Source organism: Python bivittatus, unplaced genomic scaffold (assembly GCF_059951505.1).
Source record: "Python bivittatus isolate LINGU-HERP-01145 unplaced genomic scaffold, Pbiv_v1 ctg000480_np1212, whole genome shotgun sequence".
NCBI classification, from domain to species: domain Eukaryota; kingdom Metazoa; phylum Chordata; class Lepidosauria; order Squamata; family Pythonidae; genus Python; species Python bivittatus.
This window is the reverse complement of record NW_028277075.1, coordinates 90,976,011-91,001,927: the sequence shown is the minus strand read 5'-3', so window position 1 is coordinate 91,001,927 and position 25,917 is coordinate 90,976,011. Positions and strand designations below refer to the sequence as shown.

Here is a 25,917-nt window from a genome sequence, read left to right as displayed (position 1 = left end):
ATTTTAATGAACTGATTTTAGTAAAGGTAAAACGAAATCCCCGGGCATTAAAGAAATACTCAGGAAGGGAGGACCATTAAACAGTAAGACTCAGCAGAAGGATGGTCAGCTGATGCCATTTGGAAACAAATGCTAGCTGTGCTTGTTTCAGTCAACGGCCCAAAAAAATCTAATTTGGGTGCTATCCAGGGAAGTGTTGAAGCACTGGCATGTGGATTGACATTTCAGGAAAAATGAGAATTCGTGATGCTTCTTGGGGAGCGAATGTTTAAAAGATAAATAGAAAATGTTCTCAGTGTGCTGATAAGCAAAACCTGGATCAATTGCTTTTTTAAAAAGCATATATGCATATATTTTTTGTTATTCTTTTTTAAAGAAGCAGAAATGACGACCCAGCCATTGGAAGTCTACTTCCAGCATTCTACTGTTAAATTGTTATTCCAATCTCCATCATAGGACTGAAAAATATTCTATGGGATTTCCTCATCCTACCTTTATAGGGTGGTCTGTCAGATTCAGATGAATCCTGAGTCTAATGTTGAATCAAGTTAATCTGGGATTTGCTATAGAGAATCATAAACCCATTGAATAGTTCTATAAAATATTTTGAATCTTACCCCTCAAATGATACTTTTTCTGCAAAAAATATTTATATAAAATTATGCCAAGGAAAGAAAAAGTGTTGTGACTCAACACTTGTGAATAATATAATAATAATAATTATTATTATTATTATCATTATTATTATTATTATTTTGTGACTGATTATTAGAGATTTAAAAAACAAAACTTCCCAGAAATTCTGAAGCTATTTTCCCCTGCTCCCATGGTTTGTTAAATTGATATCCTGGAAGATCTGAAATACTTAATGTTTAGCATATATTACAAATAATAGTCACTTTACTATTTCAGAAATATAAACTATGTTACATAAAATAATTACTCATAAAACTGTCATGTTTGGTATATTAAATATAATAGCATGTTTCATCTATAAAGTATGATCAAATAATTTAGCTACAAAATATTCCCTTGATATGAATTAAATTAGAATTTTACATTCATTATGAAAATCAGCTAAATGGTTCTAAGTTCTATATGTGTTATTCTGTTATGTTTCAGTAAAGAAAAATAAAATACTTTAAGTTTCTTAAATGAATGCTGTTCATTCTTTAATCATTAGAATAGTCTGTCATTGCCCTTGTATCATTTTTTTTCATGGATTCACCCTCTTATTTGGCTTCTTTTCCCTTAAGTTTCTCTTGCCTGGAATCCTAGTTATCATTGCTCTGCATTTATTAAGCCATATTTTTCTTGAAGTCCAAGATGTGCGCTTGACTACACACTATTCTGTCTTTCCTGAAAATATTTTTTATTATGACGACAAGATTGTATATCCCAAGGTTCATGTCATTTTCAGTCTGTCTGCTAAGTCTTCCCTGTGATTTAGGGAAGGATAACTATTCCTTTTGTGCCTCCCTTCATCCTGTGAAGGAGAAAGTTGTCAGTAGGACAGGTTAGGGATTTTATGGAAAGACCATGCTTCACCAAGTTTGTTTTCCAACAGATGTTACCCAATACTACGGAACCATTATTATGACTTTATGCCTCTTTGGAAGGTCCACAGTTTGCTTTTGGAAAATACACCCACATGTTCTGCTGGGTTGGCTGGTCAATAGTTGACACCAACAACAATTCTGCTTTTCATCTTTGTTCTCTTTATTGTAGTGTAAGTATTCTCAATAGAAACAATAAAGTACTTTATGAGTCCCTATTAGATCTGTGCTGACATTATAGCTTTCAGTCAGAGAATAACTCGGCCAGGATTCCTTTATTCCAATCTTTTGCTTTTGGAAGAAGTATAAAAGACACTTTAAAAATTTTTTTAAATAGCTGTTCATGTGATTTTGTTACCTTTTGTGACTGTATGCCTATGTCAGCAGTACTCATGGCTTTAACAAATGATGTGATGACAAGCACTAGCTGCTGCTTATTCAGTAGGAAGCTTCTGTATCTTCAGTTTATGCAGAATTCTGCTAAGTCCCCATAACTTGAGCAGGGTGGCAGGACGTTATTTTAGAATTCCCCAAATGTTAAAGACTCTATTTGCACCTTTATAAACTTCCTGAATGTAGGCTTCTTTCCTAAATAAACCTTTGTGTTTGCATAAGTAGTCCTCACTTAGTGACCACAACTGGCACCGTCAACTTGGTCGCTAAACCCCATGGTCACTAAGTAGAAAATTGGGACTACAACAAGCTTATGATCTTACTTCCCCTTCAGTCATTAAGCAAAGTACCACAGCCACTAAGCGAAAAATCATGTGACCGTGACTTACGATTTTACTTCAGCCATCTCTATTAACTCTGCTTGTCACAAGTCAATTGTAAAGCACGTGAATGGCGATCACATGACCATGGAACACTGCAATAGTTGTAAACGTGAGCATTGGTTGCAAAGTTATTTTTTTTAGCATTGTTATAATTTCGAACGGTTGCTGCACAAAACGGTCAGTAAGCAAGGACTACCTATATTGTATTATACTGCCCTTAACTTTGCAAATTTCAGTTTTATCAAAAAGCAAAACTGACATGATTATTGTTCATAGGTATCCCCAATGTGGAGGCAGAAAGCCTCATATTTTCTTAATACGATTTGAATCAAAGTCAGAACTTAATTGAGTAGCCTTTGAAACTGTTGTAGTGGAATCAAGCTATTTCCAAATTTTATGGTTGGTCTTCATAACAATCATGTAATATTATTTTTTTATATTAGGAAAAAATGGAAATAATTCGAAAGCTAAAATACACTTTATGTTATCACTGTAATTCTATCTATATCTAGATAGTTTTCAGGCACTGCAATTAGTGAGTGCAGTCATTACTCTTCTATCAAGAAGTTTGCATAATTTGCTACCACTTACTATGAAAGATATAGGGAACAAGCTTTGTCATGAGTCAGAAAAGAGAATGTAAGCTCAGAAGCAGGATGCATATGGGAGGGGGGGAAAACAAAACAAAACAACAGCAGGCATGCAATACTGAAACTTAATCAAAGATTCTGGAAAATGAGAGTAAGCATAGAAACTTCCAAAATTATTGGAAGGAGATGACACATTTCCCTAAAAGCCTTGCTTCAAAGGTAGGCAACTGATTTAAGTGGTAGATACCATTGTGCTATCTACCATAATGAAACAAGAATTTAAAATAAATAAAAATTACCAAAATCATATGAGGTGGCCAGATTCTCACAAAATTTTGTTGCCATCATCCCTGAAACAATTTTAACCAAAGAAAGCAAATAAATTAGGATTCTGTGTGAGCTATTTATGGATGTTGCAAGTGGTACGATGCTACCAGGCACTGTATTACCAACCCTTGGCTTAGTTTGTCTGAGCCATTTCAATAACAGCTTAGTTTCATCTGAGCATTGTTGTACTTCATTGGACCATGCCTTTCAGATTTCACAACCTTGCTAAGGAATACAGAAACTTAAATGGAAGACTCTGGTCTTCATTTGAGCAGTCTGATTGTTCTTCCTCCCTCCCTCTCTCTATATATATGTTTGAATGGATTTAGAGGATAATGTAGTTTTTGAAGCAAGAATGTTCTCTCAGTTGCTTCTGGCTCATCATATTGCACCATTGGTATTTTTGGCTCCACAACCTTTTTTATTAGTGCCTACAACTCCACAACCTTTTTTATTAGTGCCTATCCAATTGTTTCAGATCAGATTCAAGACACTCATACCAGAATCAGAAAGAAGAAGCAGTACCTTAAGGAGAAAATGCAGCTGGAATCTTCTAAAATAATTAGTTAAGGGCTTCATCATTGCATTAAGTTGAATGTCCTAAAGTTAATTGGCACCATTTACTTACTGTATGTCTCCCAACATAAAGATAGTTGCCTTTCAAAAACAAACTGACTTTGTATTACTCTTATATTCTTATCTAATTTTTCAAAAAAGAAAATGTAAAATACAGATCAAACAAGTTATGGCAGTATGTACTATATCTTCTTTATCAACTATTTAAGATTGTGAATGTGTAAATAAGGTAATACAAACAACTGTGGATAACAAAGCAGGATTATTCATTAATGTGTTTTGCTGTACTTCTAGAAATCATTGCCAATTTTCTGCCAGATAAGAAAAGGGAAGGAGGGGGCTTCTATATCCATTGTCCTATATGGATTTTTATCTGCCTTCCATTCATGTTTTATATATGTTTTCCCCTTCATCTGTTTGACAGCTTTTTGAGTAGTATTTTTTTAAAAGATCATAAAAGAAAACGTTTTTAGGAAAACTGAGCACCATTTATAATTATCTTCCTTACTCCACCCTCATGTTTAAAGTTCCTTCTAACATTTATCAGCTCTGCCAGCTTTTCAGAAAATGATATATTACATTGGAAAATATTAATATCTACAATTAGTATATTGATATATAGCTCACTTCTGTCATTCCTCATCCACTTTCTATCATTTTCCTATTATGCTGCTCTGACAATTCCCTAAAGATTCAGAAGATATATGGTTTTGGTAGAAGCTTTATCACTGATGTTTTATGGAGTAGGATCTGCATTCAGTGTTGTTAGCAGAGATTTTGGTGTACCTAAACTTCTAAAGCCTGGCTAGTTCTTTTTTAAGATTTATTTACAAGCAGAACATTTAATGTGCTGCTAGATTCGATCATGAAAGGGCTTTTTTCCCCCCTCCTCCTCTCCTTCTATGAGGCAGCTTGTCATTTTGGTTAACTAAAGGAGACAGGACAGGATTCTTAACACAATCCAATTATGTAAGCTATTGAACAAGGGATTTCTAGCCACTTTTCATTAGCACAGTAGAATTGTAATACCTGAAAATGCTTTACCAATTGCTAGGTAGGAAACAAATTTGCAATCTCAAATGCAATAAGACTTGACTCTTGTAACCTATTAGATCTATTTGTAAAATCCAATCTCCCATTTGGATTTTGGATATGCCTCTACTAAAAAGTCAAACACAACAGGTAGTTTTTTCTAAAAATTGTATATTTGTTGAAACTTGTTCTGATCTAGTGAAAGCTTATATCAATGAAAACTATAAGGAAAATGCTCTAAAATTATTACTTCTAAGAAGAGAGGGATGAGAATAAGCACCTTTAAAATACTCATTCAAAAGGATTTATGTATAAATTAAGCCCTTAGTTTGGACAATTTAATTACTTATAAACTATTAAGGAGAGATCATTTTTCAGTGATAAACAATATCTTTTGTCAAGTTTTTGATTCAGTTCCTGGATCAAAAGAAACAATTTAAAAATTAGGTAATAGTGATATGTGAACGACCTGTTGTGGATATGCCCAGAGGTCTTAAGTAATGCCTATCTGCAACATCCTCCTGTATCTGCCACCTTTTTTCAAATGATCCTAACCTCCAAGCAGAGAAATTGAATGAGTTGCAGGTTAATTTTCAACCTCAGGAGGAGGCATCTACCAGATAGCTTCTCAGTCATCACTGGACTGCTTCACTCTGCTTTCTTGTTACTATTCATTGGTCAATGCATGTAGCATGGAACTGCAGTCTGGCATGCATGAAAGAGACTGTAGCTGGATTATTTGAATAACGCTGTCAAACCCCAAATTCCAAATACAGGGAGTCCTCGATTTACGACCACAATTGGGACTGGAACTTCTGTCACTAAGCGATGCGGTTGTTAAGTGTGTCACACCTGATTTTACGACCTTTTTTGCTGCAGTCATTAAGCAAATCATGAAGTCATTAAGTGAGTTCAGCTTTCCCCATAGATTTTGCTTGTTCGAAGCCCCTTGGAAAGGGTGCAAATGATGATCACGTGACCCTTGGGATGCTGCAACCGTCATAAATATATGCCAGTTGCCAAGTGCCCGAATTTTGATCATGTGACCATGGGGACGCTGTGATGGTCATAAGCGCAAGGACTGGTCATAAGTCACTTTTTTCAGTGCCATCGTAACTTTGAATGGTCGTTAAACGAATAATCATACGTTGAGAACTACTATAAGGAAGCTTTATTGAGCTAGAGAGATGTGAAAGAAAGGAGGAAGAGGAGAAAAATGAGTTGTTTTTATTCAAAAACCTTTCACTCTGTAGATCATCTCAAAAGAGTTCTCAAATTCCCTCATGAAAAGCAAGAGTGCTTTTTATTGAATGATAGATTTTCATGGAAAATAATCACTATGTTTAACCCTTTGGAATTAGAAGAAAGAGTTGATGCAGTAGATAAATCTCTCATCAGGCAAGATTGTGACGGCTTGGCATTCTCTTAAGTCATGCATTTCCATTTATCAATAACATTCATCAAAATGGTTTTAAATCATAACCAATTCTAAACCAAGGCAATTATCAGATCTGCATGAGTTGATACCATCTTCCCAAATTAGATGCATTAATCCAGCTATCTGTGGAAGCCTAACAAGTCTTCAACATGTTTATGACTGCAGAATACAATTCTACCTTAACATGAAGCTTTATGTTGTAAATATATGAATTGTACTGTTGTGTGTACTTGCAGTTCATTTATAAAATTAAGGAGACCAGGAAAGAGTTGGAAAGAGCATTTCAGGGGTTCCGCATCACCATGGATCTTGATGTCATTGGTGGTGGAGGGGCCTGCCATTTCCATCTGTCATGGAATCATGGAGAATTGTGTAGATGCAATAAATTACATGTGATTAAATTTGAACAGTAAAGGACAGAGAACTTGTTTTCACTGTTCCTGGCTATTAATGTGCCTAGGTTCCGGCAAGTTGTGGGTCCTGTCAATTAAAGTTTGTCATCTTAAGGGACCCAGAAGTGGGTCTTTTCTTTCATGGTGCCTGCCCTTTGGCAACAAAATCCATTTGGCCCCAACTTTGTTGGTTTTTTGGAAGGCTTTAGAGACATGGATGTGTTCCCAAGCTTGAGGTTTGGGCAATTATTTGGAGCCCACATGGTTATAGTCCTGAATTTACGATACATTGAGTTTTACCACTACTGCCTTTATAGTTTTTTTTTTAATGTTATTCTATATTCTATTATTTTGTATTGTGCTTTTACATGTTCTTAGCTATATAAGGTTCCTGTGGTGAGATGGGCAGCCATATAAAATAATTAATACATATATACATACATACATACATACATACAAACATTCACACATACATTCATCCAAGACCTTAGGCAGCAAATTCTCTAATTTAAGAGATTTTAAAAATGTAGCAATTTTAGTTGGGGATAAAATGTACTGCTTCAGGTGCAGAACAAGAATTGGGGTTACCACAACAAATTCTGGAAAACACATAAATATGAGATTGAATGGGTAAAATCCTATGGAATTCCTTACATCCTTACAACATTCCTGATGGCAGTCACATCTGCTGCTATAAAATCCAATTCATTTTTTGCCTTTATACAGTAACACATGATTAATAGCAAAGCCTAAGTTCTCATCTTTCTGATGAATTAATAGAATACGTTCTACTTGATTGGGTTAAAAAGATAGTGGAATGTATGTGTTATCTATTTAGGAAGAACGTTTTTAGAAGTCTTCTCCAGTCTGGTGCCCTTTCTAAGTGTTGGACTATAACTTTTATTATTCCATTACGTATGCCTGAAAGGGATAGGAATTGCCATCCAACACATCTGAAGAGCACCATATTAGGAAGTCAATTTATTTTCCTTATTTTCTAAAATAAAAGCATTATCTCGACTGCTTTTTATTACCAAATGAGGAATGTATAATGGAACATCATTTCTAAAAATGAGTGAGTTGCAGCTTTTAACACTTCGGTAACAGAGTACACATTGTAACTCTTTCCAATATGAATATGTAGAAGAGAACCCAAGGAAAAGGTGCTGCTGATCACATCAGTGGTCTACCAAGATTACCATTCTACTAGCAGATAAATCTAGAATATTTTGATTAATAGTTCTAAGAAAAAAAATGGAAATAGTTATTCATCTCTAAAGATTCATTTAATACTAACTAATGTCATCCAGAACTGGAACAAATGTTGCTGATGGACCACACGTGTCCTGAAGTTCTAAATCAAAAGAGGAAGGGGCTCCTGAGGGATGTGAGGAGGCTGCAGGGAGAAATTCCAGTGCATAAGTGGAAGTTTGTTCATATTATATTGCATTCCTAATCAAAAGGAAAAAAAAGCAAGCAAACGCAGAGTACATTGCCTCTTTGGTAATTATACTGATGCAGTCATAAAAAGACTAAACTGAGAATTAAAAGATTTTTTTTTTTAACAGAACTTGTTTCTATGAAAACAAGTTGCTCAGAGAAAGGAGATAAATTATTTTAATTTCCCAGTACTGTGCATTTACAACAATATTCTTACAAAAATAAATTATTTAATTAGTAGCAACATTAAGGAAAACTTTTTGAGACATTTACCTACAGCAGGAGAAACAATATAAGTGCATGTTATGTGCCAAGAATATACCTTGGAAGTATTTCGCTTACCTCTCAACACAGAAGCTTTGGGAGAGGTGAGGACTGGGTCATTTTCCAACCAGATTATACTTATGATTTTGCACTAACCTGACTAAAACTCGCTCCAAGTACTTTATTTTTATTTATCTTAGGCAAGACTGCATAGTAAAAGAAAAGAAAAAGAAATATGCCTGATTATCTTCTCACAACATCAAGTGTCAATCTCATTTTGTAATCTGGTTGTGTCACAGGGCAATAGAAGTGAAATAACAGCTATAAAAATATATTGAAACATTGAAAAATGTAAACTATTGGGGACCCTGAATAAAAAGTTCAGGGTCAAATTGAGAAGAAGCCTTACAGAAACTGAAATGATTTTTCACATGCCTTCTAAAGAACAAAAGATGGTAATAAACAGAAGTTGTATAAAGGTAGAATTTTTAAGTAAGCAACTTTGAAAATTTCATGTGACAATATTCCTTTGTATACTTTAATTACAAATAAAAAATGTATTTGGATATTATGCAGACACACATAGTAAAGAATACTAGTTTTACATTAGAATACATTGTGATAAGAATTACAATCATTTTAATATGACATGAAATAGTAATCAAGATATTCTTATAAAATATTCACAGCTAGATTGCCCTAGAATAAGTATTAATTAAATCACAAATTCCAATAATATTTTAAAGTAATCTACCCTTTCTGAATATAATGATTCTGAAAATGCTGCAGTTCACCTGCAAACAATTAATCCAATCCTTATTTAAAAAAATAATCTCAGTTTTAGAGCAAGGTCACTAGTAAAACAATTTAGGTCTGCTATATTGCACTATTATCCATCTTTGAGTTCAGAGTAGGAGCATTTCTAGTTTTCTGGAAAACAGGATGACTCAGTATAGTAGCCCTGCTCTTTCATTGGACATAATTTCACTACCCAGTTTTTATGAACCTTAACTCTTAAATTGAAAATCGTACATTTAAATGTGATTGGATAAATATAAAAGGTAATAAATATTTGGTAACTTTTAAGCAATGTTGAATAAGTACACTTCTAAGACAAGTATGAGGGAGGGAGGGAGGGAGGGAGGGAGGGAGAGGCTTTTTATACTGGTAGAAATAGAATGTTATCAAAGATTTGTGGTGCACTTTGCATTTAAAACTGCTGTGTTTAACAATATGATTCTTAAAATATTCATGAATGAATAATTCACAAGTGCTATCACTTATTCATGAAGTACTTCCAATTTAGTTATTTATTTTATTTGCTATATGTATATATTGTCCTCCTGTGAAACAATTCAAGGAGTTTCTATTTTATAGTTATGGCTTGTAACCTAAGACATATGATATAAAAAGAAAATGAGCAGACTCACAATTTTACATCATAAGATTATATAAAGAGCAGGTGAAATAGTTCTTAATGGGAGTTTGAGAAGGAAACATACAGAATTTGATTCATATCAAGTCAGCTGTAGAAAATTCACTGTGCTCTGGCAATTAGGAGATAGGAATAACATTTGGGTAGAATCCAGCAAAACTGAGCTCAGTTAATACAAGTATTGTACAATAGCTCAGTAATATTATAAGCTTTTTAAAACTTTTTTTTCTGTAAAGAAAGGGATGATAAAAATAGCAGATTTCTGTTTCTCATATTCTTTTCTCTTTCTATTTTGAAACAGATATTCTGTGATGCTAAGCAAATCATCCAGGCCACAGACTTCCTGGACTGGGAGGATAAAGAAGCTACAGACACATTGGTTGCTAATGTAGTCCATTCACAGATCATCAATCCTTTACGCCTTTTTGTGAAGCCTTCTCCAGCAATGAAACATGGGCAGATGTCATATTCAGACAACACAGAGAACTTTTGGGATTGGTTATCCAATATCACTGAAGTTCAGGAATCTCTTGCACGAACTAAACGCAGACCAATTGTAAAAACTGGAAAATTCAAAAAAATGTTTGGATGGGGCGACTTTCATTCTAACATCAAAACTGTGAAGTTGAATCTTCTGATAACAGGGAAGATTGTTGATCATGGCAATGGAACCTTTAGTGTTTATTTCCGGCACAATTCAACAGGCCTTGGAAATGTTTCTGTGAGCCTGGTGCCACCTTCCAAGGTGGTGGAGTTTGAATCTTCCCCTCAATCAACTCTAGAGACTAAGGAATCAAAGTCTTTCAACTGTCGAATTGAGTATGAGAAAACAGATAGGGCTAAGAAAACTGCATTGTGTAACTTTGACCCTTCAAAAATCTGCTACCAGGAGCAGACCCAAAGCCATGTGTCCTGGTTATGTTCTAAACCATTTAAGGTCATCTGTATTTACATTGCTTTCTACAGTGTTGATTACAAACTAGTGCAGAAGGTCTGCCCTGATTACAACTACCACAGTGAGACACCATATTTATCCTCTGGATGATGTACTCTGTCTTCTTCAATGACTGTTAAATCAGAAAAAAAAAATATATCTGAAATTCTAGTTTTAAATTTCTTAAGACATTGTTCCTAATCAGGTTAACTAAGCAGCTTTCTTCTCCCTAAAGGAAAATTATCATTTGTGGACTGGTTCACCCAAGCATGTTCTTCCCTTGATGACTAGAATATCAAGTAGCAACTTGCATATGTCAGTGAACCATCATGATCAAGCACGAATCATGATCAACCATCATGATCAAGCATGATCAAGAACATGTATAGCATGTTCATAAGACTTCTGACCAAAATCTCTGGCCATGCAGTTGTGATTCCATGATGAATCACTGAATGGGTGAACCAGCCTGAAGTTTTTGCTGTTACCATAAATATTTCAATATCCAAAAATCAAAATATCATTTTTTTCACAATACAGTATTTGTATTTAATTTCTGATTGTGTCTGATCTATCAAATATTAATAATATATAGTTAAGTACAAAAAGCCAAATTCTTTGCAAGGAAGAGACACAGATGATCTTTTACGAAGGCTTGCTGCAACAGCAGATTTAGCTGGTAGTATAGGAGGAAACATTCTTCGTTAGCATTTCAGGAATATTAAACTGTCACTGCCAGCAGATTTGTCAAAGGTAATATTCAGACCCTCTAACAATCAGAGATGTTATTAAAATGGGTTCTGAAAGTAGTTAAACTTCTTTATGAGATTAGGGAGAAACATTAATAGAAAGAAATGTCTCACATGTGCTGCCATGAATTTTGCTTAAAACTTAGGCAAAAATTCTGTAGGAATTTAAAATTAGAAGAATTTCTATGAGATTTGCATAATCTGTTCGTGAATGAATCATTCACAAGCAATATTACTTGCTTATTAAATACTTAAAACCATTTTAGCTAGAATCTGACAGAACTGTGCCCTTTATGTAAGAACTGGGTAGATCAGTTGCACACCTCTAAAGCCATGTTTAATCTATTACTAAAGTTTGTGTTGTAATAGGAGCAGAGATTAGGACGCAGAACTGGATACATGTTACATGGATATGTTGCCCACTATACAGATTTATAGACAGTGCCATTCTTCATTCTGTCAGTGAAAATCAGTAAACACAGGAATTTTTTCTTCAAGATCAGTGGGCAGAACAAACATATAGTTTGACAGAACTAAATTCTATTAAACACCCATTTAATGCAAAAAATGAGAAATGTTTTCCGTATTTAAACTGGTTTATCCTTAAAGTCTATTCATGTAATTCAGAAATTGGGGTGTCTACCAATTTTGCCATTGTGAAAGCATATTAAAAGTAAAATCACAAGGGCTCTAAAGAAGACTGTTTTCATTAAATGCAGTAAGCTACAACATTGATTTCAGTGAGACAATGAAGCAGTGGATGATCATCTCCCTGTATGCAGTGGAATCATGTTCACATTCAAATGGACTCAGCTTTTTAGTATCATGAACAGTTGCCAGGACTATTATAGAAAAACTCTTGAAGAAGAAACCTAATGTAACTATATAATGAGATTTTTACCACCTTGCTTTAATTGACTAAAATTCCAGAGTTTGTATATTTAATTTTTCAAAGCAGGGTATGATTCCCTTATGTAAATACTTATATTATGTTTTCCTTCTGATATGAATTAATTGGCTGCATACAGGTGGTTCCCAGGTGATCTAGGCACTAACTCAGCTCAGACCTGATATGCTTCAACAAGGAGATAGTGTCATCTCCATCATCCAAACACACTTTTTAACAATTTGTTAAAATATTACAAAGAATTATTATTATTGCCTAGGAGAAAATTCAGTTATATCCATCTGCTTTTTTCCAGCGGCAGAAATAGATTCTCTTTCCCCCTTGCATCTACTCATTCACAAATCTGTTCCACATTTTCTGGAACATATTTGAAGAAAGAGGAGAGGAAAAAGAAGACCCCATATGCATGTAGGATGTCATTCCCACTAACCATTGTACTTCTGAGAACCAGAATAAAATATTCTCGTTCCCAAGAGAAATCAAAAGAGGCATATAAACTCTGACATCTTTGTGCATTTTGGGATTGTTACATGGAATTAATGATACATCACCCAAGTATTTATACAGCAGATTCTAGCATGTCTACCTATAGAAAGAGATAAGAGTTATTCACTCTTGCAACAAAAGTGATAACCAAACAATTCTCACATTGCATGAAATCCCACTCAGCTACTTTTGGGATTCAAAGGTCTTCTGTGCATAGAATATAGGATATATATTCTATATAGAATTCTATATAGAATTACTCTATTGGGTGCATACACAGGCAAACAGCTCCATTTTATTATCCTGTGAATAGAATGCATTTCTGAACAATGAATAACAATCTAGCAACTCAGTAATGATACTCAATGCATTTACTATCATATTTGAGGGATAAGATTAAAGACTCAAATAGCTTTTGGAATAAATCTGTGATAGCAGTGGTATCTGCACTCAAAATATGTAATATGAGCTTTCTGTTTGTGAAGGGGAAGAAAAAACCTCTTTGCCCAAAAAGACAAGGACCAGAAAGGAGAGAAAATAGCTGGCTTCTGATAATGTAAGGACCAGATCATTAGATTTGTTTTTGTTACAATCAGCCATTTTAGAAGGGGCAAATTGAAGTGTCATTTGGCATATAGTGAGAAACTATCCCATCCCATGTTATTCAGTATTAATAATATTAGCAGCTACCTCACCTACATGTCTGACACAGACTGCTTTCTGACCAGAATTTAACCTGGGGAAAACTGGCAGGGTCAACTTTCCATGATTCCAACAAGCTGGAGCTCCGGTTCAGATTCACATCCCATCCAGTATATCCCAGGCATCTATCTATCTACTTGGTTCCTATTTCCACCCATACTGTTTGGCAGGAAAAGTATGGCCAATATCATTTAATTAAAAGAAAGAAATGGTCTTAGAAATTAAGAGTTTGGAAACATGTATGTTTTTATTTACGTGGCCATAATCCAGAACCTGAACCTATTTCCCTACTGTTATTTTGTCTGTTGAAAAGAGTTTTGCCAAATTAACTCCGCCCCCCGCAGTTCTTTCTTTTTAAATAAATCACTAAAATTCTAGTTCACATTTGTATCATGTGGCCTAGATCTGGCTGTATATAAGCTAGGATTTCTTGCTAAAATTTATGAGTTCAATATTGGGTGATTTTTGTAATTTAGTCGTAAGCTGTTATTTTTGGACATGTATTTTTACCCAATTCTGTAGCCACTTTAAATACAAATGAAATTGTTTATTGTAGAGTATGTGGAAATTATAAATGTATATATACTTAGAAATGTATGTGTACAAATACAGAATACATGTGTACACATATTTCTATGTAAATAAAGACAGTTGAGTAAATCTGTCATTTGTTTAAGCTGGATTTCCTTTTGAAAGTAAATTTTCTCAGTGTAGCAGACTATTTCCTTTAAATATAGGAGGGGATTTATAACATCAGAATTTAGACTAGAGTCTAGAAGAGGAGTATGTCTAATCTGATGTATGGGATTACAAACTATTGTAGGAATAAAATTCCTTGCAAACTATTTGTAGGAATAAAATGTATGCTAGGAAATTGAATGAAATTTGCTACCAGATTAGCAAGTACAGGTAGTCCTTGTTCAGCAACCACAATTGGCACTGGAAGTTTGGTTGATAAGAAAAGAGGTCACTAAGTGACACTGCGACTGTGCTTATGATCTTACGTCAGCTTTCCTTTGCTGTACAAACCTGCAGAGGTCGTAAATGCGAGGATTGATCATAACGTTACTTTTCCATCATCATAACTGCAAACAGTTGCTAAATGAGGCAGTCGCTAAACAAGGACTACCTATATTGAATTGTACCTAATGCAATCCTATACAGAGAAGAAACTGTTTAATCAAGGAGATAGTATATTGGTTTTTTCTGCTTTTAATGAAAAAGTCCATTATTCTTTGATGCCTTTCACATAATTCTTCAAAGGCAACGTATGAAGCAGTGTATGGATGTAATGGAAGTAAAGATGGCTTGCAAGGATAGAAAAGTACAGAGAGGTATAGTGAATACTGTAGTATTGGCATAAATTAGATTTAGTTGTGTAGGCTTATTTTTTATATCATCTAACTTCCAGTTCACAAAGTAAAAATAAAATACAATTAAAGTACAATTAAAATTTAGAAGAAAACTGAGGTCCACTGTCTGCCCCCAGAGCACTTCAGAATAATAATAATTTATTTATGCCAACCAACTCTCAATGACTCTGGGTAGCTCACAACAATTGAACAAGAAGTTACAATAAAACATAAAAAATAAAGGAAAAAGTTAGCAAGCATGATGAAGTGAGGGGTTTCGTGCTCCCTTGCTGAAGACCTGGGTGAAGAACCAGATCTTCACAGCTCTTCTAAACAACAGTAGAATGGGGGCCGTTCTGAGAGATGACATTGTTTAATTGAAGGAGCCTATAGCGCTCCAACCCTGCAGGATCGAATCAGCGATGCAGATGTTATGGGAGACAAGATGGTCTTGACAGATTAATGGAACTCAAGGTGGGGGGCATCCTTATCTCAGTGGGCAAGTTGTTCCATAATATGGGGGCATTAATGAGAAGATCTGCTTCTGAGCTGCCATCCCCTTAACTTCATGTGGGATGGGGATGAACCCAAGACTGGCTAATTCTGATTGAGAGAGACAGTTCTTCAAGTATGCAGGCACCAAGCCATGTGGGGCTTTAAAAGTTTAAACTAGATCATTGAATTGGGCTGGAATCCTACTGATAACTAATATAGTAATGTCAACATATTTAATTTTCTTTCTCTTGTCTTATGCCCTTACTTTCTTTTTAATTAACCCAATTACTGCACGAAAAGCATTTCAGTGCAGGAGTTACTTGGAAACTACATAACTCCAAGATACATTTCTAGCTGCTCAAAGTAATGCATAATGAACAGATATGCAACTTACATATGCATATCTGTGAGAAACAATTGTGTAGAATGTCTGCAATTGATGTTCTACATCCTAGTAACCTATCACAGAAGGAGGCAGAGATGATGTTGGTGAAGGAATGCAAGAGCTGTTAACAGATAAAAGAGACTGAAATGAAAACTTGGCCATGGGAAAGAAGTAAGCATAAGAAAATAAAATAGAATAATCATGTCCTGATTCTACATGGTATAAGGGAACACAGAAGGAAACTTCAAGATATTGTTGTTATACCCTACAATAGTAGAATTCCAGTAGTCTTTATGAGGTCTGTTTTCTGACCTGAACTACCTTGAGTTGACATCTATAGGATATATTAACATATGAACCCTTCATCTTTATCTTTCATAAGTGTTCGGAGAATAATTATTTTCCCCCATATCTGACTTTTGAATATCATATTGGAGCACTCCAAAAAATGGGCAGAAGGGTTCTGGAGTCAGTGGCAAATGGTCACCTAGTGCATCAAAGCTCAATTTTGTAAAAACATGCAAAAGACTGAACCTTCAATTATGCAACTGAAAGTTAATGATTACATGTATTGTACTGACTTCCAAATACAAATTGTATGAAGTTGTCTTCAGTATTTATTAAGATCACCTCAGATACAACACCTAGATGATATCTATGTGAAGATTAGTGATGAACAGAAATCTGTCCTCAATCTATAATGTCAAATATTCCAACCAAATGAAGAGGTTTCAAGGAAAAATAAGTGAAGTTCAAATAAATACCCAATGACAGCTAACTAAAGTTACAGTACATATTACTAATACGATAAATCAAGTAAAAGCATGTTGTGGGAATACCTTTTCAAAATATATTTATTGCTGACTTCTTTCAGAAGCTGACAATCAACAATTTGGATCAGGGAAACAAAGATTTTGTGTCCCTTCTCTAAGTGTAGTAGTCCTGCAGATACCTAGATGCAAATTGTAAAGTTAAGTGCTTTAAAGTTCAAAAGTAACATTTTTAATTACATGTGATAAGTCTACTGAAAGCCAATTTCAGCCCCACTATGTCCAAATCTGAATTCCATTTAGGACAAGTAAAAGCAGTATTGCTGTATTTTTAGCTAAGTTCACCTACTGATACTTTAGGTTCTTTGCTAACCTTGCAAAAGATTTATCTAGAACCACTTGAGAGAATTATTTCACAGAGAATTTGTTGCAAGTCGTATTAAGCAGATATTAATGAAGAGATCTACAATATATGGAGAAAAGACATTCTACGGTGGATCTGGATTTTTATGCTCAAACATATTAGCAAGCCTTACAATTAGGAAACAGAAAAAACAAATACACAATAAAATCTACACTGGGTTTATCCAAGCTAATACTGTGTTTAATTAGATTTATAAAAACTTACAAACAGTAGAGAGTATTATTACCAAAACTGATTCCTTTCTGGTTTCCACATGTATTTAAAAAACTCAAAAACAATTATTCGGTTTTACTGCAGCTGAGCAAGAAATAAATCAGTTCAGTTCTCAGGCACAGCTCACATTGTGGGATCATCCAGGTTTTGAATTGCAGTGCAAAATCTTTGTGTGGAAAGAGGATGAGACCCAGCTTCCAGGTGAGCAAGCATACCCTCTCCCTTCCTTGAGAGCAGTAATATGTAATATAAATAAATGTTCCACTTAACAATACATTGATTATATTGCAGAGTTTATGTTCTTCTTTCCTTCTTTAAGGCACATAACATTTTGCTACCCTGGTGGATAAATCTGAGATCTGAATATATCTGTGAATTCTGCCCTAGATGTAGCAACTTAAATCATCTTTTAAAGTTATTAACCTTCACTGTTTTGAAATCACAGCAATGAGAACAGGCTTTTTCTATCATTTCAGTTCTGATTGGATGAAACTCTAGAGACATTATAAGTCAATAGTGGGGAAATGGCCTTAGACACACTCATTCTACATATGTTTAGTTTGGAAACTTCTTCAGATAGATTCCCCTTCATGGATCACTGCCTTGTCGTGGCGAAGGGGCTTGCGTAACTCAGTGAAGCCATGAGCTATACCGTGCAGGGCCACCCAAGACGGACAGGTCATGACAGAGAGTTCTGACAAAATGTGGTCCACTGGAGAAGGAAATGGCAACCCACTCCAGTATCCTTGCCAAGAAAACCCCATGGACAATGTTAAAAGGCTAAAAGATATGACGCCGGAAGATGAGCCCCTCAGGTCGGAAGGTGTCCAATATGCTACTGGGAAGAGCGGAGGGCAATTCCAAGTAGCTCCAGAAAGAGTGAAGCGGCTGGGCCAAAGCCGAAAGGACGTTCAGCTGTGGATGTATCTGGAAGCGAAAAGAAGGTCCGATGCTGTAAAGAACAATATTGTATAGGTACCTGGAATGTAAGATCTATGAACCAAGGCAAGCTGGATGTGGTCAAACATGAGATGACAAGATTGAACATCGACATCTTGGGAATCAGCGAACTGAAATGGACGGGAATGGGTAAATTTAATTCGGGTGACCATTATATCTACTACTGTGGGCAAGAAACCCTTAGAAGAAATGGAGTTGCACTCATAGTCAATAAGAGAGTCGGAAAGGCAGTAATGGGGTACAACCTCAAAAACGACAGAATGATCTCAGTGCGTATCCAAGGCAAACCATTCAATATCACAGTCATCCAAGTCTATGCCCCAACCACTGATGCTGAAGAAACTGAAGTTGACCGCTTCTATGAAGACCTACAACACCTTCTAGAACTAGCACCAAAAAAAGATGTCCTTTTCATCATAGGGGATTGGAATGTTAAAGTAGGAAGTCAAGGAGTAATCGGAATAACAGGCAAGTTTGGCCTTGGAGTACAAAATGAAGCAGGGCAAAGGCTAATAGAGTTCTGTCAAGAGAACAAGCTAGTCATAGCAAACACTCTTTTCCAACAACACAAGAGACAACTCTACACATGGACATCACCAGATGGTCAATACCGAAACCAGATTGATTATATACTTTGCAGCCAAAGATGGAGAAGCTCTATACAGACAGCAAAAACAAGACCAGGAGCTGACTGTGGCTCAGATCATGAGCTTCTTACTGCAAAATTTAGGCTTAAATTGAAGAATGTAGGGAAAACCACTAGACCACTCAGGTATGACTTAGATCATATTCCTTGTGAGTACACAGTGAAGGTGATGAATAGATTTAGAGGATTAGATTTGGTAGACAGAGTGCCTGAAGAACTATGGACGGAGGTCCATAACATTGTACAGGAGGCAGCAACTAAAACCATCCCAAAGAAAAAGAAATGCAAGAAAGCAAAATGGCTGTCTGATGAGGCTTTACAAATAGCTGTGGAAAGAAGGAATGCGAAAAGCAAGGGTGAAAGGGAAAGATATAAGCAACTGAATGCAGATTTCCAGAGAATAGCAAGGAGAGATAAGAAGGCCTTCTTAAATGAACAATGCAAAGAAATTGAGGAAAACAATAGAATGGGGAAGACTAGAGATCTCTACAAGAAAATTGGAGATATGAAAGGAACGTTTAGTGCAAAGATGGGGATGATAAAGGACAAAAAAGGCAGGGACCTAACAGAAGCAGAAGAGATTAAGAAGAGGTGGCAAGAATACACAGAAGGACTATACAAGAAAGATCTTAATGTCCCTGATGTCCACGCTGGTGTGATCACTGACCTTGAGCCAGACATCCTAGAGAGTGAAGTCAAGTGGGCCTTAGGAAGCATTGCTAACAACAAAGCTAGTGGAGATGACAGTATTCCAGCTGAGTTATTTAAAATACTAAAAGATGATGGTGTTAAAGTGCTGCACTCAATATGCCAGCAAGTTTGGAAAACGCAACAGTGGCCACGGGATTGGAAAAGGTCAGTTTATGTTCCAATTCCAAAGAAGGGCAATGCCAAAGAATGCTCAAACTATCACACAATTGCACTCATTTCACATGCTAGCAAGGTTATGCTCAAAATCCTACAAGCTAGGCTTCAGCAATACATGAACCGAGAACTACCGGATGTACAAGCTGGGTTTCGAAGAGGCAGAGGAACTAGAGATCAAATCGCCAACATTCGCTGGATCATGGAGAAAGCACGAGAGTTCCAGAAAAATATCTACTTCTGTTTCATTGACTATGCAAAAGCCTTTGATTGTGTGGATCACAACAAACTGTGGGAAGTTCTTAAAGAGATGGGGGTACCAGACCACCTTACCTGTCTCCTGAGAAATCTGTATGTGGGCCAAGAAGCAACAGTTAGAATCGATCATGGAACAACCAATTGGTTCAAAATAGGGAAAGGTGTACGACAAGGCTGTATACTGTCACCCTGCTTATTTAACCTATATGCAGAGTACATCATGAGAAATGCCAGGCTGGAAGAATCACAAGCCGGAATTAAGATTGCAGGGAGAATCATCAACAACCTCAGATATGCGGACGATACCACCCTAATGGCAGAAAGTGAAGAAGAACTAAAGAGCCTCTTGATGAGGGTGAAAGAGGAGAGTGCGAAAGCTGGCTTGAAACTCAACATTAAAAAAACTAAGATCATGGCATCTGGACCCATCAATTCCTGGCAAATAGAAGGGGTAGAAATGGAAGCAGTAACAGACTTCATTTATTTGGGCTCCAAGATCACCGCAGACGGAGACTGCAGCCATGAAATTAAAAGACGCTTGCTCCTTGGGAGGAAAGCTATGGCAAGCCTAGATAGCATATTAAAAGCAGAGACGTCACCTTGCCAACAAAGATCCGCATAGTCAAAGCTATGGTTTTTCCAGTAGTAATGTATGGCTGTGAGAGCTGGACCATAAAGAAGGCTGAGCGCCGAAGAATTGATGCCTTTGAACTGTGGTGCTGGAGAAGACTCTTGAGAGTCCCCTGGACTGCTAGGAGGTCAAACCAGTCAATCTTAAAGGAAATCAACCCTGATTGCTCATTGGAAGGATCGATAATGAAGCTCAAGCTCAGATACTTTGGTCACCTAATGCGAAGAGAGATCTCTTTGGAGAAGACCCTGATGCTGGGAAAGATTGAAGGCAAAAGGAGAAGAGGACGGCAGAGGATGAGATGGTTAGATAGCATCACTGAAGCAATGAGCATGAAACTGAGCAAACTCAGGGAGGCAGTGAAGGACAGGAAGGCCTGGCGCAATATGGTTCATGGGGTCACGAAGAGTCGGACATGACTTAATGACTAAACAACAACAATCAGATAGATTAGCTGTTCCATCAGTTATATAATGGGACATAACGAAACCATCTGCTGACAACTCTACCATTTAAATTCTGTCTCTGATACTAGCTATGTGTTATAAAAACAACCAACTGACTGTGTTGAGTTTTAGGCGTTGCGTCATATGTGCCCACTAGAAATGTCTATTTACCCTGTTAGACCTAGCCAGTCTGAATATAGCTGAAATGTATACTTCATCATGGCAGAGATGAGTGATGTTAATTATGCAACAAGCCATTTTAATTTCATTCAATATTCTTGATCCAGATGATCAAATGTTCCAAATGATCCATTGTGTAAAAGATGCCTTTATACTTTCATTTCTTTCTGCAGAAGAATTACACTTAGTTTTTGGCTTGCCTTTGGAGGAAATAGGTTTCAAAGCTCATGAGCAAACAAGAATGCATAGCAAGGTAAGAATCGTGATTCTATGATACATTGATGTGGGGAATCTGATTTAACGATGAAATAAAGAAGGATGAAAGGATGAAATGCCAAAAAAATTAGAGGGACACCTGGACACTAAAACATCAGCAAAAAAAGAATTGTTAGGAAACACAGGTCAACCTTGACTCAGTGGAAAAAGAAATGATAAAGCCAGCTAATATTGACATAATGCTTAAAAACTCTTAATGCTTAAACAAGAATAAAATTTAGTTAACATATCCTACTCTAAGAAATAATCCAAAATTTCATTTTTCTTTGCTCCTTCTGTTCCCCTTCTCACAATTCATTGCATATTGCATGATTTAGATTTTCAGTTATCATGTCCAAATGTACTATCTTTAATTATATAACATCCCTCCTCCCCTGCATTATTAAGAAAAGTAATTTAATAAAATGGCTCTTAGTAGTATTCAGTCTTTAATTCCACATGCTGTAGCCAAGATTTCCGTTTTGTTTGGTAGTTTTATTTTATTTTAGGGAGGCATAATTCCAAAACTGGAATTGTCCTTATAGAAGCTGCCCCTCAAATTTATTTTCACTTTCTATTTATATAGCCTTCCACTAATATCTCTTGATATTTAGGACCATTACACCTTGAGATAAGAGCTTTTGAGGTCTCTCCTTCCAGAAGAAGGGATGACAAGAAGACAAGCCCTACCAGTTCAGGACTTCACGTTGAAACTGACTGACAGAACTATTTTTAAAAACCCATCTTTCTACAAGTGCTAATCAATATTCTAAGCTAAATCATTCTGCCTTTATTGTAAAAGATGAGTAAGACACTACATTAACCCATAGTTTATGGAACAACCCAAAATGATGTGATTCACATATAATGCTAAACTGGTTTTGGCAATGGGCATATCTGGAATTTTCAGAGCATGTTATAGGTATTCTCACAAAATGGCTGACAGCATGGGCCTGGCCAGTCACAAAACCCCATTTATCAGATAGGTCTATTTTCATGTAGAAGAAATTAGTACTGAAGCTTCCACCAACTCTTGCAATGCTTTGCTTTGCAGCATGCTCATAGGTGTCCATGGGGGTTTGAGCAGGGAGGACTAGTGACAAAATGTATGTTGGGACACTGTGATATAGTCAATGCCCATTATGCACTTTCGTGAGAGTTGCAACAAAAGTACTGAAGGGCAGAGCTTGGGTAGTGATGTCGCAATGTACAGTTTCTTTATTAGATTTATATCCTGCTTTTGTTTTGTATAATTAATCAAATGATGGTGTACATAATCCCCCTTCCCCCTATTTTCCCCATAGCAACAAACCTGTGAGGTGGGTTGGGTTGGGTTGGGTTGGGTTGGGCTGAGAAAGACTGACTGGCTCAAAGTCACCCAGCTGGCTTTCATATTTCATCATGTTGTAGACCCCTATGAGTGTGCAAATTCCTTTTTTTAAAATTAGAATTTAAAATTAAATAAATTCAAATGGGACATGAAACCTGATGGGTGCCAAGGACATATGAGTTCACACCAAGGGTACCTGTATGCATCACTTTAACATACAAGTACCAAACCATAAATCTTGGTTTGCAAAGTACAGCAGTTGGGTTCACCTGTCATGCTAAGCCACAGCCAAACTAACAAAAAGCTCAGGTAACCATCTCCATTTACCGTCTTGTCATGTGCTTCACTCTAGCAAAGTTCTTTGGTGGTTTTGTCACGCAAACCAGAAGCTGCCAGCATTTGGGGGTCTTGGAATCTGGGTCACTTATCAGAAATGCAAAATAGGCTTTGATTCATATGTAGAAAGGCAAAACCCTCCTACAACACACCCTTCTCTCAGCATCTCTCTCTCTCTCTCTCTCTCTCTCTCTCTCTCATTTGATTAACACTGTATCCTTTTTGTCAACTGAATTTGCATCTCTCACAGTAGTAAGCAAAAAAATCCTTCCTCTAATACACACATTAACTCTATGAAAATTAAATGAAACTGAATCACCACAGGGAACATCTGCCTTTTTGTCACTGCTGAATAATTTCTTTCAGCTCAGGCATAGTTTCCTCCCAGAAGAAAAATAACTTGTATTTTTTATACTGCATAACTAATTACCATATGTGTTCCTACTCCAAGCCTTAGTGTCTACATAAAATATCAGTCCATAATGAAGATAATTGAAAGTATGACTTTCATCAATATTTAATTAGCATTTGGTGCTAACTCATTATTTTGGAACAAATTTGACATCCTGCCGTCCTGCTTGGCACATATCTCATTCCATACAGTTCTTTTATTAGTGTGGCCAAAGCAAAACTAGACACACAGAAAGTTTCCCAGAGGCATAGAGAACAGACTGTTTGAACTATGGAAAATATGACTGACATTTTAATTGAGTCCGGAATATGACAGCATAATTTACAGGATGTTGGAGAAAATGCACTCAGTTCCTCCTGGGGAAGGGCTATACTTTGTTCAGTGAAGATTCTTGAAACACATGTGTATTTTCATAATTATCTCCTTGATTAGCTATTGAAACAACGGATAATTTATACCACTTTTGGATGGCTCAGCAAATTAAGATATAAATACACTGACAGACATAGCAATCAATAGAAGTCACATATTCTGGGCCAACTTGGGGATTAGAGTGGCTGTCAGAATAAGAGCTGAACTTTCATGTGAGAAAAAGGAGAAGCCCACAGTGGGAGGAGAGAACATTAGCTATGGACAAAATTAGAGAGAGGAAGCATAATAAGGCATAACAACATGCACTATATTGATTGATTTGATTTGATTTGATTTCTTAACAGTCTCAATCCCAAAAGACTCTAGGTGATATTCAAGATATGGAAGTAATAAGCTAAATAAAACCAGCTATTCTGGCACCAAGGACTGTACATAATTAACTTTCAAAAGCCTTTTGAAAGTCAGCCTTTGGAAATCCATAAAAGTGGGGGGCATCTTTGTCTTGGGGGAGCAGCTGTTCTAGAGGAAGGAAGTCCCTATAGAGAATGCCCATCAGCTTCTTCTGATAAACCTAATAAGAGAAGGGGATCTTCAGCAGTTGCTCCTTGGTTGTCCTGGTTTGGTGGGCAGACTTTACTGAGGATTTACCTACCTGGAATCTTAGATACCTAAGCCCTGGTAAATTCCATTCTAAATATATAAATGGTGAACATTGAAAGCTTGGGCCTCTACAAAAAATTTTACTGAACAATTTAGATAACACTATGAGTTAAGAGAGTTCTGTGTAGTCCACCTTCACAAATGTGAAAAAGATGGAAATATATGCAAAAACTTTAAAATATAAACTCTTCAGAACTCTTCAGATTCAGGAAATCATATCTGTTTATCTTTCCCAAACCATCCCAAACTCCAGAAAGTGTTGAATATTTCAGTCAACAAATGTAATAACCAGGAGGTGATCTGTGGTTAGGTCTATGCTGTGGTGTCATCCTGTTTGAGGGAGAGGGTGATGCTTCCAGCCTTGAAAGGGGCAGTGATATGCCTCCTTCTCAAGAGACTGCCCTTGGATCCAATATCTACCTTGGGTTCTGGACATCTATCATCCTGTCTCTTTTAAGGGAAGGTTGTTGAGAAAGTGGTTGGATTCTTACTGTTCAGAACCCTGGAGGAAGTGGATTATCTCAGCCTGTTTCAGGCTGGGATTCTGTATGGAGACAACCTTAGTTGTGCTTGTTGATGACCTGTGGCAAAGTTGAGTTGGAAGTGGTGCATTCATCCTTGCATTTCTTGATCTGTTGATAGCTTTACTATTGACCATGGTATCCTTCTGGACCAGCTCCAGCGGCTGGGAATTGGGGGTACCTTCTTGCAGTGGTTCTCTTCCTTCCTTCGGGACCAATTCCAGCTGGTATTGGTGGAGGGGGAGGTTGTTCCCTAGTGCCACAGGGTTCAGTAATTGCTTCCTTCCTGTTGTACATCTATATAAAATCTCTGGGTGAGGTCATCTGCTAATTTGGGCTTCAGTATCACCAGTATGCTGAAGATATTCAATTATATTTTTCAACCCCAGCCTGGCCAGATAAGGCTGATAATGTTCTGTCCCAGTGTCTGGAGGTTATGTGGGCCTGGGTGCAGAGGAACTTTCTCTAGGCCAATCCTATCCTGAGTGACTGGGGATATTACGGCCACCTAGATCTGGGGAGACTTAACCTTGAGTGGGATTGTACATTCAAAGGTGGTGCACAATTTGGAGGTTTTCATGGATTCATGGCTCCTGCTCAATGAGCAGGTGGTAACTGTGGCCTTTGCACAGCTTCATCTGGTGTGCCAGTTGCACACTTTCCTGGACTGGGAGGCCCTTTAGATAGTCATTCATATCCTTGTCACCTCATAGCTTGACTTGCAATGTGCTCTACATGAGGCTGCCCTTGAAGACCACTTGGAAATTTCAGCTGGTTCAAAATGTAGCAGTGTGGGTTTTGTT

General features: G+C 36.6%; 1 protein-coding gene across 1 annotated transcript in view; it reads left to right on the top strand.

Annotated features, from left to right (window-relative positions):
- Positions 1 to 14,260, top strand: part of NXPH2 (neurexophilin 2) — a 44,388-nt gene extending 30,128 nt beyond the window's left edge. The window contains exon 2 of the mRNA XM_025170470.2: positions 10,128 to 14,260. Within this exon, the coding sequence (XP_025026238.1) occupies positions 10,128 to 10,871 (744 nt within the window). The 3' untranslated portion in view covers positions 10,872 to 14,260. The remainder of the gene's footprint in view (positions 1 to 10,127) is intronic.
- Positions 14,261 to 25,917: the final 11,657 nt, after the last annotated feature.